The sequence below is a fragment of the Mauremys mutica genome, chromosome 5 (genome assembly GCF_020497125.1).
Source record: "Mauremys mutica isolate MM-2020 ecotype Southern chromosome 5, ASM2049712v1, whole genome shotgun sequence".
Taxonomy (NCBI): Eukaryota; Metazoa; Chordata; order Testudines; family Geoemydidae; genus Mauremys; species Mauremys mutica.
The window spans coordinates 70,613,370-70,626,271 of record NC_059076.1 but is presented as its reverse complement, the minus strand read 5'-3'; the positions used below and the strand labels follow the sequence as shown (position 1 = coordinate 70,626,271).

At 40.3% G+C, this 12,902-nt stretch overlaps 1 protein-coding gene across 2 annotated transcripts in view; it reads left to right on the top strand.

Annotated features, from left to right (window-relative positions):
• TMEM192 (transmembrane protein 192) overlaps positions 1 to 12,635 on the top strand; it is a 30,234-nt gene extending 17,599 nt beyond the window's left edge. For both annotated transcript variants that reach the window (XM_045018512.1, XM_045018511.1), the window contains 2 exons: positions 5,936 to 6,038; positions 11,272 to 12,635. In XM_045018512.1, coding sequence (XP_044874447.1) covers positions 5,936 to 6,038; positions 11,272 to 11,395 — 227 coding nt within the window. In that variant the 3' untranslated portion in view covers positions 11,396 to 12,635. The remainder of the gene's footprint in view (positions 1 to 5,935; positions 6,039 to 11,271) is intronic.
• Positions 12,636 to 12,902: the final 267 nt, after the last annotated feature.

Sequence of the window (12,902 nt, the reverse complement as noted above, 5' to 3'; positions counted from 1 at the left end):
TATTGTTGAAATAGTTTTCTCCATTTGAGCACATTAAAGTAAATCAAAGATCCTAATGGAAAATAGTGAGAGTTGAGAGGGGGACACACACACACACACACACACACACACACACACACACACACACACACACACACACACACACACACACACACACACACACACACACACACACACACACACACACACACACACACACACACACACACACACACACGAGTCTGGAACATAGTTACAAAGACTTGCATGACAGAAACAGCCATCATTCACTGCCTCAAAAACTATAGCACAAATGGTGCACTAGCAATAAGATTTCTACCACAAGCCGAATAACCCAGTGGGATGCCATTGCTCCCCTCTCTATTACGCAACTTGCACCTTTCATCCTGGGAATGGGGGAAGGGAAGGTGATGAAAACACCTTACAGGTCCTGTTCTGAGGGTGGTTGCCTCCACTCTTTTGATTTAGGCTTTCCACAATAGCACTTGTTTTTTCTTAAACTGTCTTCTGAACTGTCACGTTCCTCAAACTTCTTCAAACTGCTCGATAGACCTAAGGGTTTCTTACTGCAAACGTTACATTCTAAACAAAGTACTCCATTGCGTCCCTTGCACACACTGCTGCTCAAAGAGCAAAGAATTAGGTATTTCTTTCTCAGCCTTGATCTGTTGTCCTATTCTAACTGGATAAACAACCAAGAAAAAGCTGGTCTCCATACTAGTGTTGGAAGCTGAGCTTCATTCTCTAAACCTTCATGTGCCTTAACACACTCGTTCATTGAAACTGAGCTTCACACCCCTTTAAAAGACAAGGAGTCTCTGTCATCCCATCTAATTGATGTCAGTTCAAGATATACTTCAAAATTGGAACAGCAAGTGAGGGCTTTTTGGGTGGGGGGAGCAGGAGAGACTTAAACTGATACGGAACCACAGATAGTAACTTCATGCACAAATTCTGTTAAAGGCCAAACTCCTGAAGTAAAACTAATTTGGGATGGGTTACAGCAATGAAAAGGCATAAACTAAATGGTGGGATAGGCCCTCAGTTTCTATCTTGGTATTTCTGACAGCAGAGCACTACCTGAGTGCAAGCATTAAGGCTCTCTGGCAAGATGTTTGGTTTCTTATCGCAGAACTTGGAGCATTTTTCTCTCAAATGCTTGAATTTCCCCCTCCAAAACAAACACTTGCCTGGCATTCTTTCTAATACAGAGATGTCTGTTAAAGTATGTGGCTCTAAGATGAAAGCAGTGTTGATGAACATTTTAAGTCAGTTTGAGGAGAGGTCTACATTAGAAACTTTTGCCAGTATAGTAACATAGGCTGGAGGCATAATTTTCTTACAACGGGTGTATACCAGCAAATCCTACTATGGAGATGCAGTTTTTACAAGCATACAAATATTTTTGCCAGTACAGCTTTTCCCTCAAACAAGTATAAGCTAGTATAAACTGTGTCTACACTAGGAGGGTTTGGTGGCAAAATGATACCTGTCACACTAGCTTCAAGTGTAGACCTGGCCTAAGGAACTCTGAAGCCTCTCAGGTTAGGTAATTCTGTTTATGATAAACTACTTTTGGTAAGCTTTTCTTCTCCCCTCCAGAAGTGTTATAGTTTAATCTATTCCTGATGTAGCCTTATTATTTGTTTTTAAACTAAAGCAATCTTTTCACTTACAAATTACATTAACTCAGCTGAAAGATCATAAACAATCTCAAACAGGGTTGTATGATATTTCCTCTTCTGGCACCAGAAAGTAAACTTTCTTATTCTCTAACATGTGTGAGCCAGAATGAGTTGGTAGATTTTTGTGTTGCTAGCAAACCACTTGCACTGTCACTTGAAATAGTCCCACAACATTGGTTAAGGATTATCTTGCAATTGTCCTCAAAACATATTGGGGACTGTACCAATCCCAAACATTCCCTGCCTTGAAGAGTTTACACACGTTTTATTCAGTGCTCAACTTAATTTAGTTCTTAATGGAGCATACAGTAACTATACTGGCTAGGCATAAATGTCTCTATTCTGCATCTTTTTTGTGTTCTGGAGTTCACTTAACTATATGGATCAGGAATGAAAACTGTCTGGAAAAAGGTGGGATGGGAAGAAGTCAATATGTTCATATAGCTTAAAAAAAATACAGCCCTGAAGCCAGAAAACCCCAGTACAGAAACAAACAGCACTGAGTCATAATTGTCCTGTTTCCTTGTATTTGTTAGCTGTAGAGTTCATTAGTATATTTAGTAATCTGTGAAGCATTGATGCATTTGTATGAACACAAACATTAAAATCCAGTTTGTAGAAGTACATGTAAAGTAAGTTTTACATAGGTACTTGAAGTCTGTGATATCCCATTTTTTGCTATTGGTCAAACATGTTGTTAAGGAATGAGTAGCTTTGTATTCCTAGTTGACCCACTGCCACTCTTGCTGCCATGGGAGACAATTGATATGGAATCAGTATTGACTATCATACACTGCATAGTAATCTCCAATATCAGAGAATCTCTTGGATTGAGATGTTCTTGATTTATGGGATACAGTGTAATGTAAAGAACTCTATAAAAACAGGCTAACTTTAATGGACTACTTTGGAGTCAAAATTCAGAAAGCTCATTTCCTTATCGCACCAGTATTAAATCCTTTTTTAAAACACTTCCTAAATGCAAGCATTAAAAGCTTCTGGTTACACCCTGTCCTACATACTTCTTGCTGCACTGTTGAATGTCTGTTCAGAGGCTTGCAGTGTCCTAGACCAACTTATCTTCCTGCAATGAATCTTTAAATTTCCTTGTATACAAAAGAGTAGACTGCCTACAAGCAATTGTCATGTAATTTCATGTCCAAGCAGAACAAACTGGGCTGTAATACTATTTTAATGCCTAATACCATAGGCCAAATCAAATTTGCCTACATGAAGCACTCCTTGTTCCCCTGTGACACTGACAAGATACTGTAAATCCTCTTTCTACAAACCAGGTATATCATGGGCACTGAATGCCAGCTTTCCCTTCTCCCCTGTCAGTCTGCCTCCCTCTTCTGGAGGAATCACCTCTGGAGGGTGTGACCAACTTTGTATCCAGTCCCACTAATTCCTTAGCTGCTGACTGGTGACTCATCTTGAAGGGTGCTAATAAGTACTAGTTGTAATGGGGGAACCTGTCCACCAAGGCCTTGTCTAAACACATAAGCTGTACCACTTCAACTACACTGGCAGAAAAATCACTCCCCCTAACCAAAATAGCTACTTACTTGTCTGCAGTTTTATGCTAATTTCAGTCCTTAATTAGGTCATTGAATGAAATGGTGGCAACTTACTGTCAATATAGAGCTGATGTAAAACGTAGTGACATATGTGAGACTTGATACCTGATCCTCCTGAGTTGGCGGGGGTGAGAGGAAATTTAAAAACTATATTTAACTAAAATGATTGGCTATTTTCTCTGCTCTTGGTAGCAATGGGAGGCACCTTATGACTTGTTTCTATTGTCAGCAGAGATATAATTCTTTAAACTCTATGCTACTGCCAAATAAAAGATTAATATTCTCACGGACAAGTCATGTTGGAAATTCCTGGTATCTCCTTAAGCTGGTTTTGTCTGTATAATACTATGATAGGTGTGATAACTTCCTAGCCTGAAATGGCTAATCTCTTGAGGGTCTTGTAGTATTCTAGCAAAGTGACCTTTTAATAAACCCTACAGCATTCTTGACTGGTAAAGGACAATTTCTTCCACATACTTAAGTGCCAAAGTAGCTTGACTCATTTTCATAGATCCAGATTGTGATAATCTTCCTCACAGTTAGGTAATGCCTTGCTCCAGATAATCCCAGTTACCCTAACATTACTCCACAAGCAGCCCTACTGAAGTATCTGTCTGGCCTGTAAACAATATGTTTTCCTAATGGTCTACCTCTGCTCAGAGAGTAATCACGCTAAGATCTTCACATCCCCAGCTCCCATTGATTTCAAAGAGGATTGAGGGTGCTTGGTACCTTGCAAGATTGGACCATATGTGGGGGATCAGAACAAAGCCTTCTATGTATCCAGTGTATATCTAACAGGCATGACAAATTCTACACTTTCCTCTCAATTCCATATTGTTCTATTCCCCCAATTAAATATAATGAAGATGACCATTTGAAGGACTTATATTTCCTTCCTCAGTGCTTGTGAACTTGCAATAGGTGTAAACTTCATTCCCACACTTGAATGACCCTTCTCAGATAAAGTTTTAGGTGGAAGCAGACCACTGAGTGACAGTCTGGTTTGATGACTTTACAACTTGCAGAGACACTTTAGCCTTAGTTATTCCTATGATCAGTCAGACAACCTGCTTCTATATAGCAGGTGGCCTAGTAAAATTTTGAGGGGTGAGAGAGAAACATCCTTTCCTCGCTAGAGAGGCTGGAATAGAAGAGAATGGACCATTACATAAAGTAGGTCATCCAAACTCATTTTAATGTTCCTCTTCTAACCAGATATACTATGTGATACATCTCTAGCTTAACCAGGGTCTGAGTCCACGCTAACCTGGATAGCCTAGAAAGGATCGGAGACTGGGACTCAGTTCACTTTCAAGGGGTAATATTTTCAGAAAGGTCTGTTACAATTATTAGCTTAGTTTTTAAAGCTGAATGTTTAAAGTCATTTTGATGTCTCTGTACTTGAGACTGTATCTTAGTAGAGATTACACTGCTTCACATGTATTTGCATGATACTGCAGTATTTGAGTTGCAGAACTGCTGGGGAATAATATTAAAAATGTCTTTTAAACTGTCATGGAAAAATTAGTACAATTTTTATACATGCTTATGGGGGACTATTCTTGCACTTGGACCAAATTTGTAAGCTAACTATTTCTGAATATGTTAGGAAGTATAGATTATGGACATGTTTTCAGTTTCCAGCTGGCACCATTAATGGCAGTCTTGTCAGCAAACTGAGTGTGAATTGATTTTAGGCATGAAGATTGAGCTAACGTGTTATCCCAGTAACTGGTCCTCTAAAATCAGATTGGGGCATACTGGCCCCAACTACACTACCCTTTCCTGTGTTTAGAAGTTATTGTTACGGCCAATGTGAAAAGGGTAAAGTGCATCAAGAACTGACTAAAATCTGCTTTTAGTTTAAAGCATATTCAGCATGGACTATGATGATGGAGACTCATTTAAGTGGTGTCCTATAAATGCACACATGGGGCGCACAATCATAACTCTTCAGGAATTGACACAATCTGAGTCCTTAAATAATGTATGTTAACAATACAGAGTTAAACACCACATAAATATCAGGACTTTCATGGGGAGTCTCTGAAATTTAATATAGTTATTAGGACTGGTTGATCATAACTATACAGCACTCCCACACAAGATGCTGTTGTACATGAGATTAGAATACTGCAAATAGAAAAGGAAAATGACCACTAATGATACAGACAATGTGGCTCCTAGCCTGCTCGCTAAAGAGTTGTTTTGTAAACTTGGCAGATTTGTACACAGTTAAGAACAAGACAGTACAGACAGGTGAGAGCAAGCGAGTTTTGTCATCTTCCTGTATCTTTTTTTTTTCCTTCCCTTTCAAAAGTACTCTTTCAAAGAGCCTCTTATCATTTCCTGAAATTATAACATTCCGCAGCTCTTGGGGTAGGGTGCCTGGTAACAGCCTTAGGTACAAGCGAGAGCCCCAAGCAGCACTCTGCAGCTAGTGCAAGCACCACAATTCTCAGGCATGACCTTATGGAATTTTGAGCAGCAGGACCAAAGGAAATGCCAATTCCTAACGTGTAACCTGACCCTCTTGTTGGGCTCCCTGGTTATCTCCCTTACTGCTACCTTTGAGGCAGGTTTTAACCCTGTGTAGGACTCTGAGTTGAGGAGCCAGACCATGCTATTAAAAACTGTCTGCATTAACTACCTCTTTTTTTATTTCAGTGAAAATAAGCAATTTCAACAAGGCAAGGCCAAGGCCTGATATAATTGAAGAAGAAAAGATGTATGCTTACCCTAGTCACATTACCTCAGAGATTGGATTCAGGTAACCTCTTCTGTTATCTTCAGTTAGTTTATCTGGGTAACTGTGTAAACACTTAGCATCAATTTCTGTCCAGAATGGTGTGTGAGACTTTAAAGCTGTAAGCAAAAGTAGAAAGGTGATATTAAAATTCTTAATGGACTTCAGTAGCATTTCAGCTGCTGTATTATAGACACAAAAACCAGAAACTGTAAAGATAGTCCCCCTCAGCAATGGTAACTTGATAAAATACCCTTTTCATGATTAAGTATTTTTGTATGTCATTGCCTTAAAAGGTACATAGGGACCATATGACCATTATTGGTGAAATTTTATATGAATCTCTACTATGATGTGCTAAACATAACTAGCTGTGCTTATTAAACTAACTGCACTTTAACATAGTTGGTTTTAAGCAATTTGTAGAGAAATACTGCTGTCTTGGATGTTATTTCAAATGTGTCTCTGTGTAAACCAAGAACCTCTTGCCCAGAAGGAGTTGGGTTGATACCTGGGGGAGAAGTGAATTGGGTGCTCTTTGCTAGAAGGTAAGATGTTTATTTGCAGCTTGAGGTCAGGGATTTCTCTTTTAGGCTGGGGTCAGGAGTATCTGGCAGCTGGTATAGGGTGGGAAGTATATTTCCACTTTTGGAGAGGAATTCTACAGATTACATATTTTGTGTGTGGTGGCAGAGGGCAGAGAGACCATGAATAAGCCTATTTGGAGAGACCAGTCATTCAGCCTGCTCATGTTAACCTGACAAACACCCTGACCCATGTACCCTTTTGACTACTACATATTTCAGCAAGTGGAAGGAGTTCAAATGTCTGTATTAAAAGATTAGTGTACTGGTTGTGGGGGAACTCCTCCTCCTCCTTGTGTCTAAGCTAGATTGCACATGTAGATCAAATCTGTGACTAAATACCCCATAGATCATGGCATACTAGCATGGAAACAGTCTGTTGGTGGGGTGCTGAGAAACCAGCAGAAAGATCTAACAATTCTGCTAGTCAGTCTCTTCTGAACCTTGATGTTCACAATTTCAAACTTCCATGCACTTTCTGGAGAAACTGATGTGCGGCCCCTCCCCCAAACAAAACTGAGCAGCGCAGAAACCCAGGATGTAGGGAAGGTTTTCAGTGGTGTTACCTTATCACAGTGTCTGCCTATCTGGGTATAAAACACGTGTGTGTGTACAAGAGATCACAACTCTTATTGATTCAACTCCCCTCTTGACTCAGTCTCAAACATTCTGAGAACATTTCTGCACCACTCTGTAGTAAGACCACCTGTGCTGAGCAAGAGACTTATTGACCCCTTGAGTAAATTGTTTAAAGAGCAGGACTACTGTGAAAAGTTCCGTAAAAGGAGGACAGATATTCGAGAATTCCACGCTTTCTTGTTCTCTAGATCAGATGTCTACTTAAGAATAACTTTTCAGGGCTGACAATCCAAGTTGGGATCTGAGAAGAGCTGTTCCCTCCTTCTCATACTTACCCAGTAGTAAAAGTCCTACAGGCCATCTTTTGCCCTCAATAACTTGTGCATCCCTGTTGGCTTAAGTGGATTTGTACTGGTGTAACTGATAGGCCTGGAACTGTAACTATTAAACAACTCTTGATGTATAGGAAGAGACTGCAGCTCCATTCTCAGGGCTGTGCTGGCTCTGTAGGGTTAACAAGAGTACAAACTAGAGAAGCTTCTTAAACGTGGCACCTTTTGTGCCAAGTCATTCTTCAGAGTAGAACTGCACTCTGGTACATGTAGTATTGTACTCGGAAGTCCACAAAAGTATGTATTTGGGTCTATGTGGACAAGACTATATGCATGTTCAGTCACCTGTTTCAAGCTTTTATTACATTTATTAGAGCACAAATTCTAGGATTTAAGTGTGAAGTGCTCCTCCTAATGTGTTCTAAATAAAAACAATCCTTTGGATTTCCAAAGAATTCTTCTCTAGGCCAACAAGAATGAAACTTCAGCCAGCATGTAATCTTGACTGTTACATGTCTGAAGAAAGGCCATTGGGTGGCACTACTAGCACCAATTATATTTAAGGTTGCACAACATTCTCTATTAAAGACCCTGTTTTCTGTTATATAACTACCAGACTTTTGCTGTTTGGGCTGAAATTTTCCAATTCAGATAGCTGCCTCTGAACTTCTGGAACATTTTCAGCAAACGTGGTTCAGCCATCTCAAAGAGAGAATGTGGGAAAGATTCTTCTTATCCATGGCTTATTTGTAGGAATTATTATTTTTTTTAATTTCGTGGCAGACCAGCTGTCATAAACAGATAGTTAAGGGTTAAAGTCTCTTTTACCTGTAAAGGGTTAACAAGCTCAGTAACCTGATGAACACCTGACCAGAGGACCAATCAAGGGACAAGATAATTTCAAATCTCTGTGGAGGGAAGCCTTTGTCTGTGTTCTTTGTTTGAGTTCGTTCTCTCTTTGGCTTTAAGAGAGGCCAGACACATCTTCAAGTTCTCCAAGTTTTCCTGAAGTATTTTCTTCTATTCAGTTTAGTGAGTATTAGAAAGGCGGACTAGTCTTATAATTTAATTTCTGCATTTGCAATTGTGTGTTTGCTGAAGGAATATCTTTATTTCTGTTTGCTGTTACTTTGATTATTCTGAGGAGGGAGGGGAAGTCTCTCCAGTTTTTATAAGTTAGACCCTGTATTTTTGCATCCTGGTAATACAGAGATAGAGAAAAAAAAGTACACTTTCTTTAATAAAATCTTTTCTTTTTAGAACTTGATTGATTTCTTCCCTTGTTGGATTTTCAGGGGAAGGGGAGGGGGGAAAAGTGAATCCCTCTTTGTTTGATTCAAGGAATTTGAATCCAGGTATCTCTCCTAAGGACTAGGAGAGGGGAGGTGGGAATGCTTTATTTCCCTTTGTGTTGAGATTCAAGGAGTTTGAATCTGTGTTCCCCAGGGAAAGTATTGGGGGAACAGGGAGTGTACCAGACACTGGAATCTCTAGTTGGTGGCAGCGAAAACCAGATCTAAACTAGGATTTTAGTTTAGAGGAGTCCATGCAGGTCCCCATCTTGTGGACGCTAAAGTTCAAAGTGGGGAATAAACCTATGACACCAGCTGTAGCATTTCCATACTCTGGAGCAGGGCCGGCTCCAGACCCCAGCGCGCCAAGCGCGCGCGTGGGGCGGCATTTTAACGGGAGGGCGGCAGGCGGCTCCGGCGGACCTTCCGCAGTCATGCCTGCGGCGGGTGCGCTGGTCCCGCGGCTCGTGTGGACCTCCCGCAGGCATGCCTGCGGAAGCTCCACCGTAGGCGCGGGACCAGCGGCACGTCTGCAGGAGGTCCCGCGAAGGCGCGGGACCGGCGCCCGGCAGCACGAGCGGCGCAGCGCGCCACCCTGCTTGGGGCGGCGGAATTCGTAGAGCCGCCCCTGCTCTGGAGGGACTCAAAACTTGGCACTTGACTGTCGGGTTTTGTTCAGGGGGTGGAAGGGAAATAATACTACATAAGCACAAGGAGTTGAATTAAATTTTACTAGGCCACCTGCTATATAGAAGCAGGTTGTCTGATCATAGGAATAACTAAGGCTGAACCAGGTAACCTTAAATCTGGCACTTGCTAATTCTAGAGTGCTTGACTTAGTAACTTTTAATGTTTAAATATAGTTCTTTTGGGTTTAATTATTAGCATAATGGTGTTTGGTGCTGAACTGCAAAGGAAAAACCGATCCAAGTAATCACTTAGTATGGAGGACACTGCTTCTTGAAGTCTCCTGTGAACTATTTTCAACTGCATCATACAAACAAGTGCTGTTCATTATAAGTTTAACTGTAAATTGGAATGCATTTTCCTGGGGGTCTAAGAGAGGCTAATGGGCTCTGGCAATGACCACTAAATTATAAGTCTTCCTATCTATTCTTCTTGACTCTTTTTATGGTAAGTAACTTCTTAATTCAGGGTATAGGAAGAAGCCATTACAGCATCCTTTAGTACAAGAGAACTGACTTAATTCTAGCCAACAGCGAAGCACTTTGCATTTGATACTTTTGTAGGGTGACCAGATGTCCCGATTTTTATAGGGACAGTCCCGATTTTGGGGTCTTTTTCTTATATAGGCTCCTATTTACCCCCTCCCCCCCACTTGCTGTCTGGTCACCCAATACTTTAGCCTTTTTACAGAACCTTTTCTTAACATCAGGCCATGTAGTGTATTTATATGCATGTTCTATTTTAGTTATGATTTGATAGCAAGATATTTGGAGGCATTTCAAAAACTTGCACTGAAATACTCTATTCTGGATATAAGTACACTACATGGCTTGAAGCTTAAAAAGTTCTATGCAAACTAGAGCAAACAATATTAAGCTAGCTACAACAAAATGAAACGAACTTGTTTACATACGCTATTGAGGCACCAAAGAAATCTTTGAATGATGAGTACAACACTAGCATAACTTTAAGTTTTATAACTTTTACCAAAACTCTTCTGAATATTATTGTAACGTTGTCACGTAACCATGTTGAGTTTGGCAGAAGTTAAACTATTTGCCTCTACAAACCAGGCCCTGGAAGAGGGCCTGTGTTTAATGGCTAACTCCCTACCCTTTCCCCTTAGGGTAATTCTGTTAAATTTGAGAGACCAGGTGGATTTTTGACCACTTTATTGGAAAACCACAGTAGAATCCAAATGAATGCTTACTTTACTTGCTGTATGGCGTCCTGGGATCAATTTCACTCCCTGTCTGGGCAGATGAACCTTCCTCTCTGTTCAGAGTCTCTTCTCTCCACTTAGAGAAGCTTTTAACTTGAGAGAGAGTGGGGTTATGCATGTGCCTTGTAATCATCATATGCATAGTCTTTCCAGACAGATCCAACCACAGCTTCCCCTGCTACCAAAGAATATGGAACTCCAACGTATACTACAACATTAAACAAAACACATGGTAAAATGCTGATGGGATGAACTAGAAGGGCAAAAGTGCCTTGCCTCAGGGACCCAGGAAGATCTAAGGGTGCTGCTTCTACCGGGCCTCTCCAATCCCCTAACACCCACATAGTTTTGCTAAAGGCTCAGATATTCCTCTTATGGCCCAAACTATTGTCTCAGAGTAGGAAAGTAATCAAGAGGAATTAAACAAAAGTCATGAGACGGGGTTTGTAGAAGTATCATCAGTTATCTCCAATCTCCTTTATGTGTAGTGATGATAAATTTGTAATATACTCCTTTAACACAAATTGTGAATGACTTTCCTCCTTTTCTTATGTCTTCAAGGGAAAGCTCAAGTTTGGAAGAAATAGTTGAAAAGCAAGGAGATGTGATAGACTATCTCCAGCGACACAATGCGCAGCTCAGCAAGAGACTACTAGCACTAACATCACAGCAAATCAGAGGTTAGAGATATCCAGGAAGCTGCTGCTGCATTTTAAGAGGAATCCAAAGCAATGTAATTTGATTTGGAGGACAGACAACTCCACTTGATTACTGTCTTTAATGGAAGTAGTATAGCTGTCAAGTTGGAAGTATGAATTCTATTAGAAGTGTAAAATCTGCAGCTGGAGATGCTGTCTATTTTGAACAAACACTCTTTATTTGAGGATGTTAACTTTTGCTGGGCTGAAGATGGACCTGAGCTCCCTGACTAAACTTTGTTTTAATGTTGTTCAATTGAGATTTTTTTGCACTGCTGTAACAAACTCCAAACTACCAAAGTCTTCTGTGCTTCTAGAACTCAAACATTTGTTTTCCAGAATGAAACATTACAGGGTATGGCCCCTCCTGACTTTCTGGGTTTCTTATAGTAGAGGTTGAGATGAACTCAAATATTGTAACATGCTATAACAACTGTGCTCATTGAGTTTTTAAAAGCTATTTATTTCAATATTCCCTAAACACGCTTCCACAGTTGGAGTGGAAGAGTCTATAGGGCAAATTGAAGAGACTCAGTTTCTGGATCAGTGTCTTTTGCTGTTGTGTGGGTGTGTGTTTGGGTTTTTTTTTTCTTTGCCCTAAAAAGGGTAACTACACAAATGTGGAAATGAAGCAAAGATGAAGAATCAGATGTTTGGTCTAAAACACATCCAAGTCTCTCCTTTGTATGCAGGAAAAGTAGGATTTCACTTCACTAAGCATAGTATGTAAAAACTAGGCTCACAGACATTTGATCAAATTGATGGCTGATCAAGCATCTAAACAGAATTTCAGTGTAGAATGTCTAAATCTGATTTTTAGAGCTGTCCTAAGTATTTGTGGCATTTTTGCTTAACTTTTGTCCCAAGAACTATAAATAGGAACTATTCTGCATTAAATATTTATATTTGGAGAGAGCTTTTTTGTAAACTACTCTCTAAACTTGTTGTTGACTCTTTAGTTCAATACATGAGAATTTACGGTTTTTGTTTTCCTTAGGATGGTGCACTGTTAAGTTAGATGCTGTAAAAGGTGCTACTATTGCAGTTGCAATGATAGCAGCTTATACAGTTTGACAACCTTTCTCTAAAGTGTCGTCATTTTGGCTCTGAAGCCAATGAGGTCATACCATGAATGGGAATTGAAAATTCTAATCCATTACTCAATGTCTGTAAACTTCCACCTATATGTACTTAGAGTGAATTCTCTAGAGAAGATAGTCCTTAAGCCTGAACGCTTGCCTGCTCAGATAGAAGTGGAGTATACCCAGACCACTCCTTGAAACTTATGTTAAAAGACAGAGAACCATTCTCTTCTGAGTTTCTGCTACCTTGTTTTCCAAACCTTACCCTACCCATTGTGTATCCTACTCAGTATTTCATGGGGAGACAGGCTAGCCTCTGAACAAAGTAGGAAGAATCTCAGTATAATGCTGGGAGTGGTGGTCATCTCAGAACACCAAAGGAAAATTACCCCATCCTGTCTTGGTTCTGGGA